The 23807-nt window shown below is 30.6% G+C and overlaps 1 protein-coding gene across 2 annotated transcripts in view; it reads right to left on the minus strand.

Moving 5' to 3' along the window:
* Window positions 1-290: 290 nt before the first annotated feature.
* The window catches only part of Hpf1 (Histone PARylation factor 1), a 37278-nt gene continuing 13761 nt past the window's right edge, over window positions 291-23807 (minus strand). For both annotated transcript variants that reach the window (XM_075378571.1, XM_075378569.1), the window contains 5 exons: window positions 20225-20361; window positions 14250-14398; window positions 11196-11434; window positions 6454-6707; window positions 291-3615 (listed from right to left, as the gene is read on the minus strand). In XM_075378571.1, coding sequence (XP_075234686.1) covers window positions 3559-3615; window positions 6454-6707; window positions 11196-11434; window positions 14250-14398; window positions 20225-20361 — 836 coding nt within the window. In that variant the 3' untranslated portion in view covers window positions 291-3558. The remainder of the gene's footprint in view (window positions 3616-6453; window positions 6708-11195; window positions 11435-14249; window positions 14399-20224; window positions 20362-23807) is intronic.

Genomic DNA, 23807 nt, shown 5'->3' on the forward strand with positions numbered 1-23807 from the left:
AAGATATGCAGTCTACAATTTTATCCAGGATCCCTAGATTAATAAGTGTTAAATTTAATAACAGAATAGGTTTTTTCTATATTGGGTTTTCCGAGTAATCATATTAATTGGATATAATTATATTTCGGAATACAATTTAAATAACTCGGCAATAAAATACCATGATTCAATTCAAATTCTATAAAATACATTTAAAAAAATAACTTATCAACAAAAAAAAGAAATATAATTAATGTACAAATCATTTTAAATAATATATTTATAAGGAAACAAATAATGATAAGTCAAAATGTATAAGAGGATATTTTAATATCAAGTAAGAGGTAGAAATACTGCTCATATAAATAGCGGTTTACAAGTATAAAAAATACAATACACATCTTAACATATGTCTGTTCATTAATACGAGGTGGGCAAGAAGTCCCTTTATACTGTAATAAATCCAGCTTAATCAGGCTCTACTGTTGCAATCTCACACTGATAACGCTCACTGCTTCTGGAAAAGGTAGGGAGGATAAGCCGTGGTGGGGATCGTCCGGTGCATTCATTCATGGTGGAATGACCTTAGTTGTAGTTGAATGTGGAAAGATGGTGGATACACGTGCATTCATTATTGAAATGCGTTTGTTAGCTTGTGTGTGGGTTCATCAACGTCTACACACTGGAAAAACATTGGAGAACATTATGAATGACTTCTTTGTGCATTTTGGGTAATTGTCACCATCACAGCAAACGGTTACTGACATGGGAGAAGAAGGCTTTTGTAACAGGGATTATTTCTGATGCACCACGCAGTGGGAGGCCAAGGACTCAAGCTGAGACATCTGCTGATGTAGAGGCATCGATTCAACGATCACCGATTGAATCAACACACAAATGTTCTGCAGAGTTAGGCATTCCAAGATCGACAATGCAAGACCATATGCAGAAAGACTTGCAAGTTAAATATTCTCATCCAGTCACAGTTAACAAGTTAAGTGACAATGACCTTGATAGACATGTTTATGTATGTCAGTTATTGTTTGAACGCTTTCCGAGAGCAAACAATAAAAAGAATGTCATGTTCTCAGATGAGTGTGCTCTTGCAAACAAACTGTTTTTTTGTAGGCAAAAGACAATCCTCGCTTTTTTGAGGAAATTGAACAACATCCGCCTCATGTTATGATTTGGGCTGGGATGAACATCTCCTTGATCCTTATATTTTCACGGTGTAGTTAATCAACAGTTATCCGAGAATGATCGACAAGTGGTTGCTTGCAGAATTAACACCAAAAGGGATAACTGATATCAACACATTTCTGCAAGATAGTGCTTCAGCGCATTTTCCTTTGAATGCCCACATATGCCTCACTGAAAATTTTCGGAACTGCTGGATCAGACATGGGTCAGAAGAGTTACCAGCTCCATTGCCTTGGCCAGCAAGATACCCTGACTCACACACCAAACAATCCACTCTGCATTTTTGAAAAAGAAGAATCCAAAAATGCAGATACATCAGCAATGAGCAGCTCCAAGATGCTGTTTGGTCAGCATTTGAAGTGATCACCCCTGATACGCTACTGCGGTTAACAACCGGACATGAAGGTACATACAGTTGTGCTTTGAACATGGTAGAAGCCAAACAGATATTTTAGATCCATGGAAGGTAAGCTGCATCTATCCTTATAATTTCATAACTAGCGTAAAAGGACTTCCCGCCCACCTGTACACACATTAATCCATACAATTAATTATGACGTTAATACGAACTGCTAAACAATAAAAGACATAAAAAGAATAAAATTTTACTTGCACAAATTCAAGGACAGTTAAAAAAAATCTAAAACTAGACATACACATTTCAATAGTAGTTAAGACAAAAATTAGTACAAGTATGCATAAGTACAAAACAGAAATTAAAATAAATAACGAAATATTAAAAACAAGATATCAACAATAAAAAAAAAAGAATAAAAAGATAATCTATAAAACCAAAAAATCAATACTTATATCTTTAGAAAAAAGTATTTATAAAAATCTAAAGAAAAAATAATTGTTAACTAAAAAATAACAAAGCGACTGGATAGTCCAAATCAAAAATTTTAGACTATATTTTAACATATTGGCTACAGTATTTTTAACACTTGTAATTTCCATGTGTTACAACAAGTCTCCATTGTCCAGCACTCATGTTTCAAATGGTGTGTTACAAGATACCTATTTGTTGTAACCTTTTGCCTCTTCTACTGCTATCTGTCAATCATTAAAGGATTATTTGTGACATTTATATTCAAATGATGCACAAGTCAACCACGTCCGGTATGAATTTAATCCTTAAAACATCAGAATTTAATTTTAGAATTACTCAGTACGACATAAAATTTTAATGGAAGAGACAAAGAATACATTCTTACACAACAGGGAAATTGAGGGAAGAATAAGATGCTTTACTATAAATGCTTGTATAGAACAAATATAACTAGCACTGCAGCCATAATGTTAGACTAAACTTTCTATTTTGGCGGTCAAAAAATAAGTACAATTTAACAATTTTTTTTTGTGTAAACATGGGTAGAAATACTTTTTTAAAGTATGTACTGAGGAAGACTGTATAACAATTAATATCTTATTTTAGATTTCTATTTTATTATTTTGCTGATCTTTATGATAGAGCGTGGTAGCATCTCTGCTTTTTATCTACATATTTCAGATTCAATTCCCAATCAGGTAAGGCATTTTTCATATAAAATCTTATAATCATAAAGATTATTATTGGCATCAGTCTGTTATTATTAATGTACAAATAAATAAATACAAAGAAAAATATAACATAAAAAAATGTTTTATCAGTAAATTATCTTTCACTAATAAAACATGAAACATTAACAAAAATACTTAATATTAAATTATAATAAAAATTAAAACTGGAAATTTTAACAATTCGGGACTTTTATCAGATTATAAAATTTACAGAATCAATGGCTCCACACCAATTAACAGTTGAACTGGATATTAATAAGTAGCTATTACCACTTATAATATCCTAGACATTGCACAGATGTGGTACATTAAACACAGATGTTAAATGAGAAAGTAGGAACAGAATGTAAAAGCAAATATAGAGAAACCTGTAACAAAATCTGAGAAATTAATGCAAATAAGTAATACATATGAAAACAGTAACAATAAATAATAGAAAAAATTACAAACAATTACTAAAATTTGTAATTCTTACCAACAGAAACAATGTCAACAAAACATAATGCTTTGCTACATGTAAAATAGTACTAAATCAGTTATTCAGCTAGATAGCTACATAAATCAATTAGTTGTAATCAAGATTATTTCAGAATGACTAAAAATTAAATTCAAAATGCAGAAGTGTCGCAAAATTACCCCACATTTCCATTTTTATCACTTAAATTAATTAAAAAAGAGCTCAAGTAAATATAAACCATTTTTCTAAAAATTACAATAAATACTAACGAACCTATGAAATTTTGAGGAGATTTCAGTAACTTATTTTAATAACACTTATTTATATGTCACACTATACCTTATTTTACACTTAAATATTAATTAAGTCTTATTAAGGATACTTAAATTAGAACCTTTCTTCCTGTCTTCCAAATGGGCCTGAAAAAAAATATGAATAATTAAAAAAAAAACAAACCAGAATAAGTTCACTTTTTTAAAATAACAATTTAAAAATTAACAATAGTAAAACTGTATTGCTTCATAAAACACAAAATCAAAATATGTTATCTGAATCAAAAAGATTTCACACCTATTTCCTTATTTAGAAGACTTCACATTTAATACAAAATCCAAGAAAACTATACTAGATGATTATATTGGAATAATTTTACTTCCATTATTAATATATAATTTCATCAAAATATTAAGCGCAACATCATTACTAAAACATTTATTATGTTTTCATACATTCTCATTTGAAGTATACTATCCCTTGATGCTCCCTGAAACCATCAGAACAAGTTTTCCCAAAATGGGCTCTCAGATCACAGTTTAACATCTATAAGTACATATGTTGTTGCAGCACCACAGCTGTAACTGGAAAGTATGCGATTGGCTAATATTTTGGGTATTGGGTATCGGGGGTTTTCACAAATATTACTGACATTTCAAAAAGAAATTCTTGGTCCAAAAAACAATAAAAAACGTTTATAGAAATTTTTCTTTCGCTTATTAGAAATTTAATGAACTAAATGGCATTAATAAAACATATTAAAAAATAAAGTTGAAATGGAGACATTATTAAATTTATATAAGATAATGTCGATTTCAAGATGTCCGTCTGTAGTGAAATTTGGACATCAAGACACAATTAAAGCAAGGATTGCGGTAAATTTTTGGAGACCAAAGACTGGATATGCCAAATTTAATCAGAAAAAGAAACAAAAACATAAATCAGGCACTGAATATGAATTTTTTAAATGACAGAATGAAGAAACAGAGAAAACATATTATTACATAAAACAGATGTAACACAAAGAAATAGTAAAATTAAACAGAGTATTCACTGAAGGACAAGAGTTTGAGTCAACCAATAAAGATGGATCAATCTCTAAATGAGTGATCGTGTAATAGATTTTGTGATTTGTACTTAATAAAAATACGAATGTCTTAAAAGTTGGATGACAAACAATAGTAAAGCGAGACCTAAATATGGTGTTATTGAAATACTTCATGGTTGGCAAGAAAATGAAGATTTTAAAAAAACGCTTTGTCAAAGAGCACAATTAATGTACTTATTATTTTTTTTTTATAAAATAATAATAACAGTAACAAATAATTATATAAAAATATGTAGCTAAATTATTCATGTTCCTAATGCTTAAATTTATATTCTAATTAACCAATTTAAAAAAAAAATTAACGTTGATATAAACAGGGGTCATTCAAGTATAAACCATAATTTTGCTACATGGACTGAAGAAGTGAATGTGGTGAGGTGCTATAGGTAGTTGGATAAGTGTGAAGAGAAGCAACTGCTCAGCCTTGCCCATAGGTCACGTTTCCATATCAGCAGCAAAATGTCTGAGCAAGAGGTACCATATTGTTCATTGTGCAATGAATTATAGATTTCTTGCCAACAAAGGTGTCAAATCTTCTGAAATTCTAATTGGACTCCAAGCACAATTTGAAGATGCTACCCTGTCAATAACTCAAGTGCTTGATTGGACCAAAAAATTTTGAAGTGGCCATGATGCAGTGGAGAATGAAAGTCATGAACGTCACATTAATGATGACAACATTCAGGCCATTTATGATCATGTGGAAGGTGACCGTCACATAACCATAGCTGAAATTGCATCAGATGTCAGAATAAGTGTTGGGAGTGTAAAGCAGTCAAACATTGTATACAGCAAAGTATCAGAGAGATAGATTCCACATCTTCTCACTGAGGCATAGAAAATGTCTGAAAAGACATCTGCCAACGGCTTCTGAATCACTCTCAGGAAGAAAAGACATTTTTGGACCTTATTGTGATCTGCGATGAAACATGGGTCCATCACTACACCCCAGAAAGCAAGAGAATAAGTTTGAAGTGGTGGAAAAGTGAGAAGGGGGATATCGATTTAGGCCAAGAAACACTTGTCAACTGGATAAGTCCTAGCAACTGTGTTTTAGGACTCAAAAGTTGTGCTGCTGATCGATTTCCTGCACAAAGGATGGGAAACGTGGTAAACTACCACCAGTTGTTTGATGACATCAGGACTGTTTATTGCAACAAACAATGCTGGCAACCAATTTGCAACATCTTCCTTCTCCACAATATACAGCCACATACAGCAACTCAGACTCGCGATAAACTCACTAAAATCCATTAGACATCTCTTGAACATCCACCTTAACAGTAGAGACTTGTTATCAACATGTCTGGTTTGCTGAAAAAGGATTTAAGAGGAGAAAGATTCAAAGACGATGCCGCAGTTGGTGTGCAGCATCTTGTATTTTTATGAGGGGATCAGGAAGCTACCTAACCAATGGAAAAAATATATTTCAGACTATGTAGAAAAATTAGGTAACTGATTTATAATTTCATCTAATATCAATTTAGCTATCTAAATAAATTCTTCTTTATATCTGAATTACCCTCATATAAATTAGTCTCCAATTTAAACTTTAAATAATATTTTTGACTCCCAAATCTCACCAAGCATGCCGGAATTTAAAGTAATTATTAAAAACCTACTGAATCTTCTGGGCTGCACTTATTGTTCAACAAGTTGTAACCTAATATTTCACTAAATGAAAAACGTTTATATAAACTACGACTCATTTTCCAAGATAATAAGCACCTAATTATGATGTTATCCAGCTAAATTTATGGCAAAACTTAAGACAAAAGTAAGACTTAAGTTAAAGCTCAATACTGGAAAACATAGTATATAATGCAAATAACAAAACATGGATTACTATGTGAAGCTATTAATTAAACGTATTTACCTCAATAATTGTAGCGAATTCACTTTTTCCAAGAAGTTCATAAGATGTTGTCATTAATCGCTTAATGGTTTCATGAAGCAAAGGACTTCCAAAACTAAATAAATCTAAGGCTAGCTCTAAACTTGTACCAAAGTCGCACTCATCATTAGCAATATTAGCAAAAGTAATGATGGGATATAATTTTGAAAAATGGTCTTTACGTTCTTCTTCTGTTTTACTGTCGACTATATTTTTCAATATATTTTTTAATGTAGCTGAAACAGAATTACCAAGAAATTAGATTACATACATATACTGTAAACTCATACTTGGGTTTATACAAAATACATTATCAAGAACAAAATATCACACCAATGTTAGATACAAGACAACCATTTTTTTCTTATGATTTTATAAGAAGAGAATAAAATCATAACAGTGAAATAAATAAGTTCCAAAATTTATATACAGTAGGACGCTGATTACCTGAACGAGTGATTTTCCTGATATCCAACTATCCAGACTACTGACATCTGCACCAGGCAATATTAAAAAAATTAATACACTATTTAAAAAATCTAACATACTATTCAAATAAAGATTTGTTTCAACAGGAAATATATTTTTATCAATCTTTGACTTTATTGTTTTTAATTGATTTTTTGCAATTTTACAGAGCATAACATATATATAAATTTATGAGTTATTTGGGAAAATTTAGGTGTTAAACTATTTAAAAATATTCTCTACTTAGATGTTAAACATCTGTATAAGGCCTCACAAAAGAGATTTTTCTTAAATCCTTATCTTCAAAAATAAATTACATACATTGTTAATCCGATTATACTGATAAATATATTTTTGTTTTCTAACATGCGATACACAATTTTAATCTGTTTGTTGATGCTGAAAATGAATATAAACTCAGAATCTTTCTATCACCCACCATTTTTGAAAATTTTTTTAATTTTAATTAAAGGATTTTTTTTCATTTTTCAACATACAGTTAGTACTTTACCCGTATTTTGTTAGCTCTTTTTTTATTGTTTAACTTTGTTAACAAAATTTGTAAGCTATAAATAAACAGTACTAGACAAAGAATTAAATCATATCATAGACACATATAATGAAATCATATCTAATACTGAAGAGTGAGCCTTCACGGACAAGATTAATTATGTCTGTGCAGGTCCAAAGCATGTAGCTGAGCTGTGTTGTTTGTATTAAGCACTGGATTTAGGAATGAATTAATTTTGTTCAGTCTTATTGCTGTCTTAAGTTTATTAACAATGCAGTGTCATAATGCCTTGAAATTGTGTAAATGATGTGGATGCCTTTTCTTATGTATGTGGTGAGTTTACCGTAAAATCAAACACAAAAAAACATTACACCTTTAATTAAAAAAGCATATCATTTTTACTTTCAGAGTAAAATTGGATCAGAGTAAGACATGGTCTCCTCATATAGTATGCACTAACTGTTCTGCATATATTTAAGAGGCTGAAAAGTACATGAAAGGCTTTGCCATTTGGTATACCTATGGTTTGGCATGAACCAAAGGATAATGTAATTGATTGTTACTTTTGTTTAACAAGCGTGTCTGGAATTTCTAAAAAATCTAAACATACTGTAGAATATCCTTCATTGCAAACTGCAATCAGTCACTACTGAAGAAGTCAACAATGATTTTGATTTTGAATTATCTTCCAATAAGCCACATCTTACATCACAAGGTGAATTAAAGAAATGACTTGGTTAGGGATTTAAATTTATCAAAAAATCAAGCTGAACTGTTAGGATCAAGACTGCAAGGTTGGAATTTACTTTTAAAAAAAATACAAAAATTTCAGGCATTCAAAGCCAAAAAAAGGACATTCTCAGTACTTTATTGATGAAAATAATTTGGTTTATTGCACAAATATTGATCAACTTATGTTGCACTTAGGACAAGTTCATAAACATGAGGACTGGTGCCTTTTCATAGATTCGTCCAAGTATAGTTTAAAAGTGGTTACTGCACAACAGTAATTAATATCCTTGGATACCAATCACTTATGGTATTAATTTGAAAGAGACATAGGATGTGATGAAAGACATTCTAGAAAAATAAATTACAAAAAACATAGCTGGAACATATGTGGTGATTTGAAAGTTATAGCTATTTTGTTAGGCTATACTAAGTACATGTGTTTTCCTTGTGAATGGGACAGCTGAGCTAGGGATAAACATTATTACCAAAGAGTGGAAGAAAAGAGATAACAACTCCAAATGGGAAAAATATTATTCATGAGCCCTTAGTTGAACCCAAAAAAATATTTGTATCCCCTCTCCATATCAAGCTAGAACTAATGAAAAAATTTTTAAAAGCAATGAAGAAGGATAGTCCCAGATTTTTGGACATCAGGTAGAAATGTCCGAATGTAAGTGAAAAAAAATCAAAGAAGGAATAATTGTTGGTCCTCAAATAAGAGAGTTGGTCAAAGATGATGTATTTAACTCAATGTTAAATGATATAGAAACTGCAGCTTGGGCTTTATTTAAACACATTTGCAAAAATTTTATCAGCAAACAAAAATCCGACAATTACCACAATATTGTTAATCAACTTCTTACTTCATACAGAACTGTGGGATGTAATATGTCTTTGAAAATACATTACCTCCACTCACATCTGGATTTTTTTCCCCGACAACCTCAAAAACATAAGTGACGAACAAACATGGTAAATGTTTCCATCAAGATATTTCGGTGATGGAAAGCTACTATAAAGGAAAATGGAATGAATACTAACATGCTAGCCGATTACTGTTGGACATTATGTTGAGATGTGCCTGAGGCTATTTATAAAAGAAAAGCATCAGCAAAATCATTCTAACACAAGTATGGCCATTCAAAATTATAAATTTTACAGATTTCAATGATATTTTCCCTTAATTTTTTTTGAAGCGTAATTTATTTAAAACTAAGAAAGATAGGAAAATTGTATTTACAGATCTTTAATGAACAAAAAAATGCAATTCAAGAAATGGTATCACGCTTAGGGAAACATTAATTTTTTTTTTGTCTATCAGTGTTATTAGACTAAAAATCTCTATTTAAAGACCACCTTTTCTTTAATAATACGATGTTTTCCAATGTCACTGAATTTGGTAATTTCACCGTACACAATTTCTGAAATATATACTTATTTTTGTTTAACTAACTAAAAAGAGAAAAGAAAGATGTAAAAAAGGAGAGCTTGCCTGCTTATATCTCTTTAAATTAAATTGTTCTTTCCATAGTAATTCATTCTTTCTTCAAAATTGCATTTTTTTAAAATTTTGGTCAAATTTTAATTTAAAATTTTTTGTTTTCAATTCTTTAATATTTTATTCAACGAAAGTAAATATATACGAGGTGCTACCCAAACGTTCAGGGAATTTGAATTTCGCGTGCGAACCATTGCTAGTACGACCTGCTGCTCCTAGATGTGGCTAACAGTACTCTTTGTGAATCAGTGTTCCAACAGCTGTGATGGTGAGAGGCTGCATTGTTGACTTTCGTGCGGTTGTGTAACGTTGTGTTTTACTGCTTTGGCAAAGTTCTAAATGGCAGATTTTAAAGAGCAAAGAACCTGCATCGAATTTTGCTTCATGCTTAAAAAAACTGGTGCAGTAACCCATCGCATGCTTGTGTAAGCATTTGGTGACAATGCTATGAGTAAAAGTAAAACTTTTTTGTGGTACAAACGATTCAAAGATGGACGAACAACAGTTGATGACAATGAGCGTTCAGGAGGACAATCAACAAGTGCAACACCGGAAAAAATCGCAAAAATGCGAGAGGCTATTGTTGCAGATGGTAGACAAGCAATCCATGATGTTTGTGCAATCGTACAAATGTCATACAGATCCGTACAACACATCTTGTCGGACAATTTGAACATGAGACGCATTGCTGCAAAATTTGTTCTGAGACTGTTGAACAACGACCAGAAACAAAATTACATAGCTGTCTGTAGTGAATTGAAAAATTCAGCAAGATGACCCAAAAGCTTCATCTCCAACATCATAACCGGTGATGAAACATGGGTGTACAGGTATAACCCTGAAACTAAGCAGCAGTCGTTGCAGTGGAAGTCGCCAAGTTCACCGCGCCCAAAAAAAGCACACCAAGTTCCCAGCAATGTGAAGTCCATGATGATTGTTTTTTCAACATCAAAGGCATTATCCATAAGGATTTTGTTCCTCTTGGTCAAACTGTCAATGGAATGTTCTGTTGTGAAGTTTTGAAGCGGTTACATGAAAGCATAAGGCGCAAACGTTCAGATCTGTGGGGTAACAACAGCTGGGTTCTGCACCGTGAACACGCACCCGCACACACATCACTAGCCGTTCGATATTTCTTGGCTTCCAAAAAGACAGTAGTGATTCCCCACCCACTCTATTCGCCTGACCTTGCCCTGTGGGACTTTTTTCTTTCCGAAAATAAAATTTCAATTGAAAGGCCGTCGTTTTAACACAATTGAGGAGATTCAGGAAGAAACGCAGAAAGTGCTTCGAAGACTTACACCTGCAGACTTCCAGGGATGCATGGAATCATGGGAAAAACACTGGAATCACTGTATCAATGCCCAAGGGGATTACTTTGAAGGAGACAGTGGAAATTATAAGTTATGGTACGCTATTTTATTTTTATGGTAAAATTCCCCAAACGTTTGGGTAGCACCTCATACTCTCAAATTACACATAGTTAAAAACTTATTAAATAAAAAATATAAATACCATCATTTTCAGCAAGTTCACGGTAACCAAGCTCTGTTTTCTTATTATATGGTACAACAAGGCCTGCTTTATGAAATGTTCTAGTTACAACTTTAGTTTCTCTTTTCCTCATGGCTGCTGTAGTTGTACTCAAAGTAATATTTTCTTTCTTAGCCCAGATTGTTAATGAATTTTGTAATTTCACTACTTTTAATTTTGCAAATGGATCAGCGTTTTTCTTATACTCTTCTAAATAAACACTGAAATAAAAAAATAACAAAAAATTAAAAAGAAGAAGAAATTAATAGCATTTGATATCAAGAATAGCAGAATGAAATAGTCTAGACTTAATGAAAAATAAGACTAAACTATTCAGTTTTTTAGAATAATTTTCACCAAGGCTATAGTAAAGCTATAAAATCAAAATGGAAAAGAAAGGCAACATGCAATAAAGAGAGAAGACTTTCCTCATAAACTTTGTACAAATAAACATTTTTTTTTTTTTCAGCACTCCAACAGACATGAAAAAATTTTAAGATTCCTGATAATTTTAACTAAAACTGAAAATGAGTTAAAAAAGGTAACAATAATAAGAATGCATTAATGAGGGAGAAATTAAATTTAAGAGTAAACTATTGCAAAATAACAAATGATTAAACACAATAAAGAGAAAACTTAATTTAACATTGTAAGTTCAGAAAATGTGATAAGCCAGCAACAAAATTTTATTATTTAGGTAATAAAACTAGGTAAGTTACTTAAATAGGTAACCAGAAAAACAAACATATTTGAAATGTGCTATTAAAAGAAACTAGGTGGACTAATAGGTAGAAAAAGAAATCATAAGACAAATTGAAAGAGAGAATGTATTTTCAATACTGAAAAATACTCACAACAAAATTTTATTGAAAAAAATGTGTTGCAGGCAACACATAATAAACCACTACCAAAATTTTCTAATTCTATATATTCAGTGTCCATTTTAAGCATGCCAACACTGAGATCTCATAGACTAGAAAAACCACTAAGAACTTTAAATGGGGAATACATCTTCTTGATTTTTGAATCCACTGGCACGATTGAAATCTGAAATTTTTCATAATGATGGCAAACTACATTTTTTTAATAAAAATCCCCAATTTTTATAATATTTTCAGATGCAACACAATTCTAAGGCATTTTCCCCTAAACATAACCATTCAGGAGAACTCTATATCCAGTTATACCAATCGACAATATGTACCTGAAAAGTTAAACCTAAGTCCACTGTGAGATAATTTTATTCCTTAGTTATTCTTTGAATAAAGTTGTACTTTTCTATTAATTAATTACTTCCATTAACTTATAAAAACTGTACCTTTTCATCTTAACAGTTTTACAATAATTTAAATCAATGGCCTAAATTAAGTACTAATCTTGTTATTAACAATAATTTAATTATTGGAAACATTAAACAGATTTTTAAATGGCCCCCAAAAGTAGAAATAGGCCGAAAAATCAAAACAAAGTGTCTTGGTTTCACTGAACATTTGGTACTGCTAGCAAACGATATCAATGTAACTAAATCATAGATATTAGAACTTCAACACATTGCAAATGAAATAGGCCTCAAAATATCATTCAAAAAGACAGAAATTATGCCCCAAAAACCAACACAATTAAAAAAGAAACAATCATTAATGGTAATAAAATCAAAATAGTAACACAGTTTAAATACCTTGGAGAAATAATAACCAACCATCTAAATGAAAAAACCTCAATCCAGATAAGAACAAGCTAGCTAAAGCATAAAAATTAACCTGGTACACTTATAATAAAAGATGCCTATCAATAAACACAAAAATAAGACATTACAACACAGATACAGAACCAGAAATCACTTATGCAGCAGAAATACTCTTCCACCTAAACGAACAATCTAAGACAGACTTTGGAAAATCAAAAGAATTGGAAGAACCTGCATGAATAAAAAGTACCAGAAAGACAGGCAGAGGAGAATTGTGCCCAACAAAATCATGTAAAGAAAAAGTTAGAACCCATCCCTGATACCGTGCGTAAAAACTAGGATTCTTTGGACATATCATGAGGATGAAAGATTCAAGACTTCTGAAACAGCTAGTACAGTATTATCTCGACTTGAAAAACACCAAGACAGGATGCAGACAGATCGGAGAAATAAGAGAGGATCTGAAGAAAATTGGCCTTACACCAGAAGGCACCACAGATAAGATAAAATTAAACAAGAAAATCATGAACAAAAACACTTGCTTCACACTTCCAAGAAAAAAGTCACAACACAAACATTTTTAACACTAGAAAGGGCACAAACATCAGAACGTATGAAAAAGTACTAGAAGAACTGCAAGGCCCAAACAGTCTCATCGAAGAAACTTGGATAATGGATTGATTAATGTGATACTATGCTGTCATAAAAGATAATAATAAACTCATTTTAATAAGCAAAACAAATGCAAGAAACATGAAGAAAACAAACTGATTTCTCAATAAAAATAAGAAAATAATGTGAAGGGAATGCTTCAAAGAAAGAGCTAAAAGGCTCTTTTGAATGCAGAATTATGAATTTTTTTACTGCATTTGATAAAAATAACCACAGAAAAAATGTAGGCTATACCTAGCATGAGCTGACTTCCTGGAATTTCAGAATATTTTTTTTTATTTTTGAATTTTCATCTAAAAATTCATTTAATGTTAGAATAACATCACGGTATTCATTAATATGCTTTGATAATAATCTCCCACTACGAAACAATGATGACAAATAATATTATTAAATCATCTAAGTACAAAAATTTTATTTAAAAAAAAAATTCACTAAGTAAACAGAACAGGATCACCAGAGGAACTTCCTTCACAAAACAAAATAATCTTCAACATTTGTCCATTTGAAGCAAAATTCCAACAAATTATCAAGAGCAAGGCTTGAACATACTTCACAAAAGTTAAATTAAAAACCTCTTACATTTCTTTAAAATTAATTGAAAGCAAAAACATAAGCAATTGTAAAACATTAAGTACATTTTTTTAAATTGACTATAACATAATAAACCAACATACTTAACAGCTCCAAAAAGATTTTCAGCAACAGATTTAATAATACAATTTTCAGCAGCACAATTGCTTGCTACAAATACTGGATTTTCTTTCGGATCATCACGGAAATATCCTAGATGATAACCATTACTATTATTGCTTACTAAAACCGTCTGGAAAAAAAACAAATATTCCTTTTTATACTAATTTAATATATATGTGTAAAAGTATTAATTTATCAATTTTTAATAAAAAAAACAACTTAATCAAAGATATTTACATTATAAATATCAATATGCTTATCTCCACAGAATAGAAAGGTTTTTCCTTTCACCAAAAGATTCCAAGGATCTTACGGATGAATCACAAGCTTAAGCTAGTGTTGAATTAATCGTAAAAAAAAAAAATAATTCAAATTTAAAAATAAATAGCAATGACATAAAGATAACCACATTTTTTTTAAAATCATATAATGAATTACAGTAAGATCATAAAAAAGTGACCAACTGTTTGAAGAATTATATTGTGTGAATGACTAAATGGAAAAAACTGAATTCTGTAACACATTAAACATTGTTATTTTCTGTAATATTTCTGAAGTTCGGTTTTTTAAAAAAAGGATGTAACAATTAAAGTAAAAAAATCTGATGTGAACACCACATGACTGCTTTGTATACCTATTAAATTACATACACACACTTTTTGCTGCACATTTAAACTTATTTTATTTGAAAGTGAGATTCTTTAATACAGTGGACAGTTACACAATTTCTGAAATATTAGTTTTTATTAAAATAAAATGTTTATACAATTATTAATTCAACAATCTTACATGAAATACAGGGTGATTCAAAGAAACGGAAAATTTTGAAAGTTGTGTTGGTAGCCGTGGGCGATTGGTACCACTTGATAAGTGGCGCCAGCCTCTCTAACCTAACCTGCCATTTAGTTGTCATGGATCCTTGGAGTGGTGCGCAACGTGCATTTGCTATCAAAGCGTTTTACAAAAACAATGACAGTGTGGAGGGAGTGCGTAGAGAATTTTGCCGTCATTTTAATCTGGGACGGCACGACCGTGTTCCATCAGCACATGCAATTAAAACATGGATATCTAATTTTGAGTAAACTGGTTCGGCAATGAAAAAGAAACCTCCAGGTCGTGAGCGAACCGTCCGTACACCACAGAATGTTCAAGCTTTACAAGATGCTGTCACACGAAGTCCACGTCGGTCAATCCGTCGTCTCTCAGCATCTTTACAATCGCATAGTTCAAGTGTTCGAAGAATGTTAGTGAAGGACTTGCAATTCCATCCATACAAGTTGTAGATCATCCAGGAACTGAAACCGAACGATGCAGTTGTGTGAGCACAATTCTGTAATGTAATGCTTCAGAAGATAAATGATAACGAAGAGTTTGTTCACGAACTGTGGATGTCAGACGAAGCGCATTTCCACCTCAGTGGATTTGTTAACAAGTAAAATTTCAGATACTGGGCACAAGAAAATCCTACGCAGCTATACCAGCGTCTGTTGCACAACCAGAAAGTGACCATGTGGTGTGCTATGTCATCTTATGGTGTTATAGGCCCTTATTTTTTTGAGGATAACAACGGTCTTGCGATTACAGTGACGTCGGCTCGTTACATAGCCATGCTTGAAACCTTTGTTGTGGAACAACATAAGAGATTTCCACAGATTCTTAACACAGCCTGCTTTCAACAAGCCGGAGCAACGTCACATACTGCACGAATATCAATGGCAGCTGTACGCCGATTGTTTGGACAATAAAGAAATTTTCCTTTGTATTTAACAAAGGTGTTTTGTTAAACTTTGTTGATTGTTTTTCTAATATCATATGTTTAGTATATGATTTCATAATTTTTTTTAAGCAATAAGATCAAATCGGTAATGTAAAGGATAAAATTTTTTCCATTATATCTGGAAATCTTGGCCATTTATTAGAAAAGAGTACACATCACATCACATCAGACATCAGTAGAGAACCTAGCAAAGACATGTTATACAACTTTTTGAGTAATTTACAGATTTTCTTAAAATAAATTAAAAAAACCCCATGAATAACAGAAAAGAACGTAGGTTAATTCAGTATAAAACAGAATATTTTTCTATTGTTTCATAAGATGTAATTCTTAAAGTATAAGCTTTTTCTTTTGTCCCAAATAATAACTACTGAAAATTAATAAATGCAGTATTGCATAATGAAATAAAAGTAGTACAAAAAATAAGAACTGCACGATGGATTATGAAATAAAAAATCATTATGCCTATAACTATAAAAAGAAATATTTTCCAGTAACTGGAACATTGAATGGATTAGATGAATTAAATTGTTGCAGAATGTTTAATTTAAACATTACCAAAATCAAATAGTATAAAAATATTTTTACTTTAATTCAGTACAATGCAAAAATATTTTTTTTAAATATAACTAATTCTACATATAAATATTTTTAATGAAATATTTAACCTCCTCTAAGCTTGTAACACAGCTTCGCTAACGATCTAACAGCTCCATTTTTTCACATGGCACAATACGCATCACATAAACTACATTTATGAATTACTTATTTATCTTTTTACACTGCAATATCATAAAATATTTTAATAGATTGTACTTCCTTACTGCAAACAAAATTTAATATTTACTCATGTATATGTTACACCTATAAATTTATTATGTTCTGTTAAATGTTAACAATTTGTTTTGCCGCACATATTTATTTTGAATTTATCATATGAAGGAGTTACAGGGTTTTTATCATTATCTAATTTAATTACATTTTCAACAGTTTCTGTAAAATACAGATTACAGAGTAAAATCATTAAAAATGCTGCTATTGACAAAACAGCAATTAATCTTTAATTCTATATTATTTAATGTTAGACTAAGTAATTGATTTGTGCTAGAATCTTCTGTTAGCACATTGTTTTAATTGTTTTTTTTTTTTAAATTAGAATTCTTGTTCAAATTAAGATGTAAAATAGTTATTTTATTTTAAAATATGCTATAATTAAACAGCGGAGGAAAACAGTTCAAGGAGTTAAAAACAAAAGCACACTTTATTGCACCCAAAAAGGTTGTGATGCTGTATTACATACTGTTGAAATACTAATTTGCAAAAGGTTTTTTTATAAACATTTCCATTATAAAAATATAGACAAAGAACAAATCAAATAACAGAAAAATTATTATTATAATTTATTTTCTTTAAAATGATATTAGAATCATATCTATCTATATAAATAAAAATATAAATGTTCATTTGTTCAAAATCTTAAATCTCTGAAAGTTCTTCACCAATTGCTTTGAAATTTTGACACAACATTGCATGCGAATATGCCCGTGTTTTTATATACCTAAGATAATTAACCAAATTATCACACCTGTGACAGGTAAAAACATGCTTATTTTCAAAAACAGTGTTATCTGCTGGACATAAATGCAACATATGCTATACTAAATAGTTTACGATTCCACTCCAATGTTTCCGATATGTGTGTCCACTATAGACTACAAAACTACTGGGACGATTTGCGCCCAGGGAAAAAGGGGGAAAGGGAAAGAAGTAAAATTATAAAAGGGAATAATCAAAAAACGTAAAAGGGAGGAAGGGGAAAATGGAAAACAGAAAAAGGGGAAAACTGAGAAAAGGAAATGGAAAGGGGAAAAAGACGAAGGGGATGGGGAAATAAGAGAAAATGAAATGGGAAAGAAAAGGGGGGTAAAAGGAAGGAAATGGGGGAGTGAAAGGAGAAATGTAGATAGGGTATATAGTAAAATGGAAATGGGAAAATTGGAAAAGGAAATGGGGAAAAGGTAAACGGTGGGGAATGGTGAAAGGAGGAAGGAGGAAAGGGAAAAAGGGAAAGGTTAAATTTTGTGAAGTTCCATAATGTTCATTTTGTTAATGTTTTATCAACCTTTCAATTGTGTTCATTTAATCTATATATACTCAAATCTAGCAATAGTGAAGCAGTGCCGGGTCTGCTAGTGCTATAATATAAAGAGAAAGAGGGTGTTTGTTTGTTCGGGATAAACAAAAAACTACTCGATCAATCATAACCAAATCTTTACCCATGTTTCTTGGTGTAACTGAGAAGGTTTTTACATATACTTCACCTTCAAAAATCTCTAAAATATATATATGTGTATGTAGTAGTGGAAATTTGCTGGTTGAAACACAAACCTTAATGAATTGAATTAATGAACTGTTTATTGTGAGTCTGTATCACTGTGTGAACTGGGTTTGAACTGAATGATTCGAATCAATCAAATGAATAACATTACAAAAATAATAGAATTAAATTTACATTAAATAAAATAAATTTAAAAAAATGTCTGTTTAACAATAACGGGCTTCCCGTGGGGACTGTGGCCGGCTAGTGTAGGGGTGATGGGCCGGATAGTGTATATATAAATACACAGTAATTTTTTTATACTTTTTTGTTTAATGAGTAAATCAAACAGGGAGAACAGGAACCAAGCACTGTTGAAAATGCTAATTTATTAAGACACTCTGTTGTACACATAGGGTTTACTACACGTAATTTTTAACTCTTAAATCTTTATCAATAATGCACTTTTATTAACAGCCCATCAATTAAATCAAAAAACGGAAAGTTTAAAAACAAACAATAGGTTTATTTTAGATGAAAAAATGATGTCAGGAAGATGGTTAATAGGCATATTTCAAGAAAAAAGGTAACAAAAGAATAATTTTAAAGACCATCTCAGTGAAAAGAGATCTCAAATTAGTAAAAAAAGCTCTGTGCTGTAACTTTATACTCCAAATAGAATCAGACAAATTAATTTAATGCAGCAAAATATTAAATTAACAATCTTTAAAGCACACTTGATTACACACATTGCACCAAAGATTATAAATAGCCCTGGAGGAAGGAATCAAAGAGTATAGAATGAAAATAAATAAAGGAAAAACTGAAGTAATAGAAGTGAACAGCAAAAAGATTTAGTTGCAAGGACAAGTAAAGGAAGAATAAAAAAATTACAGATATTTGGGAACTACGGTGACAGATACCTGGAAGAGTGCAATGTAGATAAAAGGAAGAATAGCATGGCAAAGGAAGCCTTCAGTAAGAGGAAATTACTATGCAATAAAAGTCTGGGCTTACAATTAAGGAAAAGATTAGTCAAATGCTACATATGGAGTATTTTATTGTTATATATGAACGATGACAATGAGGAAGACGGACAAGAGTTAGGTTTTTGAGATGTGGATATGAAGAAGGATGACGGACAGATAAAGTGAAAATAAGGAAGTAATGAACAGGAATAAAATAAAAAAAAAAAGGAAACTGATTAGGAAATTTGGTTAATCTTGACAAGTTCATGAGAAGGAAGAGAATTAAGAATATAGAAAGCAAAGAAGAAGAAGGATAATGGTAACAGATGAGGTGAAGATTGGAAAACCATAGGGGAACAAAACGGAAGGCTTTTCCTTCTTGTTTGTTTTCTTGAAGTTTGGAACAGTGATGGCTGGAGATAACTGTGGTGTAAGGGACCTGCCAACAGGCAGAATACTAGATGAGGATAAACTGGACCAATCTTATTAAGTTATGTTTGTATGCAAAACTGAAAATTTTTGTAGTAGAAAAAATAAAAGTTGTGCCACAGATTTATCAAACCTAAAACAAAAAATCCACTTAAACTAAATGAACTTTTCTTTTATTAACTGTTCAAAGTGGCTTTTAGAAAGTGTGCATGAATACGTTCAACAAAAACAAACCTTGCATATATATTTATAAACTTATAAGAATTACTACTGCTAAGTCGTAATGGCCAATTTCCATGTTTCATTTATAGAATGTAATCTTAAGCCAAACCAATCTTGGAGGTCAAACTAATACTTAATATTTATTGTAGCAGATTAGCACATAATCCCATATTTAATGTTTTTTTAAGTGTTTAACAAATCATTTGAATAATAGCACTGCAAATTAATTTATAATTTACTAACCTGAAATTCTGGTGGATCATAATAAAAACGATAATGCCTTAATAAAGCTTTTGAATTATAAATAATATTATTGTTAAATTTATTAGCAAGAACATCGAATGGTCCAACAAGTTTTAAACCCACAATTTTAAAAGCATCTGTAAAATAAAAGTAACAAAATTTACAACATTAAACTGTTAATTGTATATGATCCAACCCAAAAACGTTTGTAGTCACATATTTCATTGCAGGATTGAACTACATCAACTTTTGAAGAATATGCAACAGTCATCTCAAAATAGGCTCAAGCTTAAAGAAAATCACTTTTTCAGTTGCAACTTAAAAAAAATAAACGAACTTTAGAATATACATCCATAAGTGGCAGGGTCATATTTTAGTAATAACAATTAATTTACATACTAATGTTTATTTTTTGTGACTTAACAACTTAGCTTTAAATAAAAATTCAGTCAATAATACTTAAAATTGCACTTATTTCTAGATGAACATATTTAGGAAAAATAGTTCTCAAGTAAATAAATATTTCATTCTAATAGTTACATAATAATATATAATATAGATCATGTCAGGAGTGACCAGTATTTACCTGGATAGATAACGATGGGAAACCATGGTAAACTCTTGATCAGATCAGTACTATGAAATACACAATTAATTATAATATAAAAAATAGAGTACATATTAATTATTATTCATAAATTATTATTATTTATTATTATTCATAAATTACTAAATATAAAGTATAACTAAAGAATAAGTAACAATTCAGAAGGAGTTAATGAAAATTATTTGAGTATATATTTATACACCCCTCAAAAGGGATGCAGGAAATTCACGATTTTTTAATTTTATACTTGTATTATTTAAAAATTCATTAACAGAGTAATATTGTTTCTATAAAAGAAAATCTTTTAATTGTATTTTAAACATATTTAAATTAGTGGGAAGATTTTTTCATATGGTTCGGCTATTTAATAGAATAGGTAATGGAAATGTAATAAGCTCCTTTTAACTACCTTGAAGTACAAAAACAGTTTTGTCTGATTACTGTTTTTTTTTTAAGAATAACCAGTAACACATTTTAGTAAAGATTGGATATTCCCCGATAGTAGTAGGATTTGAAAATAAAAATAAAAACTGCAAACATCACTTAAATAGAATAATCTTTTATAAAATTAAAATATAGTTAAGTATTTTATAGTAACATCAGATAATGACATATCAGGTATAGTGACCAAAAACATGTCTCTTGGTTGGTTGGTTGGTATACTGTTAATGTTAATACATAAACTAAGTATGTATATTGTTTTTAATTACATTGATTGTAGTGACATATCGGTTATTATGACTTATTTTTTTCTGATATGCAACATTTTATCACTTATAATGATGGACGGAAGTGAATCATCGGTAACATAATATATCTATATTGTAGCTACAGATATATTTTCATGATTAAAATGAGTCACCTTTTCCTTTTTACCTGCATATGTACAATAGTTCCCGTTTTTCTTATCTTCTTACTGTGCCAGATTATTGTAAACTGAAGCAGCCACATTCAGTTGTTATTAATCTTTTGCTGTGAGTCCATCATATAATGCGAGTACAGTATTTCATTTTATGTATCCTCTGTAATTCATTTAATAGTAATTTAATTATGACTTCGCAGAAAAAATTCACGATAGAGGAAAAGGTGCACATTATGTAGTGGTTAGAGACAGGTGAAACTAATAAGGATATTGCCCAAAAATTAGGCGTAGGTAATTTGACAATATCAGTGATACGAAGGTAAAGATAGCGACAACGATGAAGACATCAACCCGCCAAATTTTCCACAAGTTTTAGCAGCAATGAAAACCGTTTACCGGTTTCTCAGTTTTACAGAAATTGCTAATGAAGAAACAAAGAATGTTTGTTTTGATTTAGAAAAGAACCTTCAAAAACTGTATACAACATGAAATGTTCAAAATAAACAAAATTTTGCTTTGACTTTTTGCAGAAAAAGTAATTTTTACTATTTTTCACTGTCTTGTTTTACTCTATCATATTTGTATTTACTATTGTGTATTTTTTTTTTTTTTATAATATTTTTGGGGGAATAAATTATTATTATTTTTAATAATAAAACTGTTATTACTGTATTACAATATCTGTAGATAGCATACTTAAGTAGTACCACTAAGTTACCTAAACATCAGTTATTATGACTATCGGTTATAATGACCTAAAATCATCGGCCCCTTGGAGGTCACTATAAACAATATTTACTGTAGTTCAAACAAAAATTTTATTTATAAAATAACATTTTTAAGAAATTATGTTCATTTTTTTCTTCTCTCAAGTTTTTTTTTTACTTTCATATATTGTCATTACAACTTTTGTATACTAATATATAAGTAATGTTTTAGAAATAATATTACAAAAATACTTTATTTCTATTTCTTCTAATAATTTATTTTATTTTTGTTTTTTTGCTATATTACTATTTTATAACAAAATTTTCAATTGTATTAAACAGCTCAAATAGAACAAATTGTTATGAAATTTAAAAACCAAATAATTATTTAATCAATAAATATTAAATTTACATTAAAGTCCTTTCTTTTACTCAAATAATATGACAATCGAAAACTAAATTACACAGAAGGAATATTTCATAAGTAGATACACAGAGAGATTCAAAAGTCATGTACATCAAAATTAAAGTGTCTATAAATAGTAAAATAGTTAAAAAAGCTCTATTGGTTCTGCAAGAGAGCACCATGGCTATTAATAACAAACCTAGACACCGTTGTGATGTGTATTGACTATACGACGCTCGCAGTAGTGCTTTGTTTATTGCTTAGTAAACATGTTATTTACCCAAGAGCAACAAGTTTTTTATTGTTGGAGAAGAATTTTGAGAGAAATATTCAGATGTGGCAGTACCTAACAATTTGACCATACAAATAATAACTAAAACACGCGATTAATCGCGTGTTTTAGAGAGTATGGATCAGTTGCAGACAAGAGAACCAAGAGAGGTACCATTTTGACTGATGCTTTACTATCTGAGGTTAAGAATGCAGCATTTGCCTCCAAAATGCCTGAAGACGGCACACTCTAAGATTTCATACGGAAGTGCTTAGAGAGGGATGAAACATTTACACTTTCGTACACATCATGTTCGCAGTGTTCAGGAATTGAAGGAGTCAGATAAAGAAAAGTGTGTAGTGTACCATACACGGTTTCACTCATTTGTAGACAACCATGAAATTGTAGAGCCTGACCATGTTTTCTTCACTGATGAGACGTGGTTTCACCTTAGTAGCTTCATGTAGTCAAAACACCAGAATTTGGTTGACTGAAAATCCACATGTGTTATACGAAAACCCCTTATGCTGAGAAAATGGGAGTGTGGTGTGCTGTAACATGTCATCGAATAGTGGGCCCCATTTTCTTTGAAACTACAGTGATCAGGGTTATGCACCAAGACATCGTTACATAATTTACTGCGCTTCTTGAAGATGATGAACATCATTGTTGATTCCAGCAGGACAAAACCACATATCACACATCTGATGAAACTGTGCATTTCTTTCAC

This window comes from Lycorma delicatula, chromosome 11 (assembly GCF_047948215.1).
Source record: "Lycorma delicatula isolate Av1 chromosome 11, ASM4794821v1, whole genome shotgun sequence".
In the NCBI taxonomy this organism is placed as follows: domain Eukaryota; kingdom Metazoa; phylum Arthropoda; class Insecta; order Hemiptera; family Fulgoridae; genus Lycorma; species Lycorma delicatula.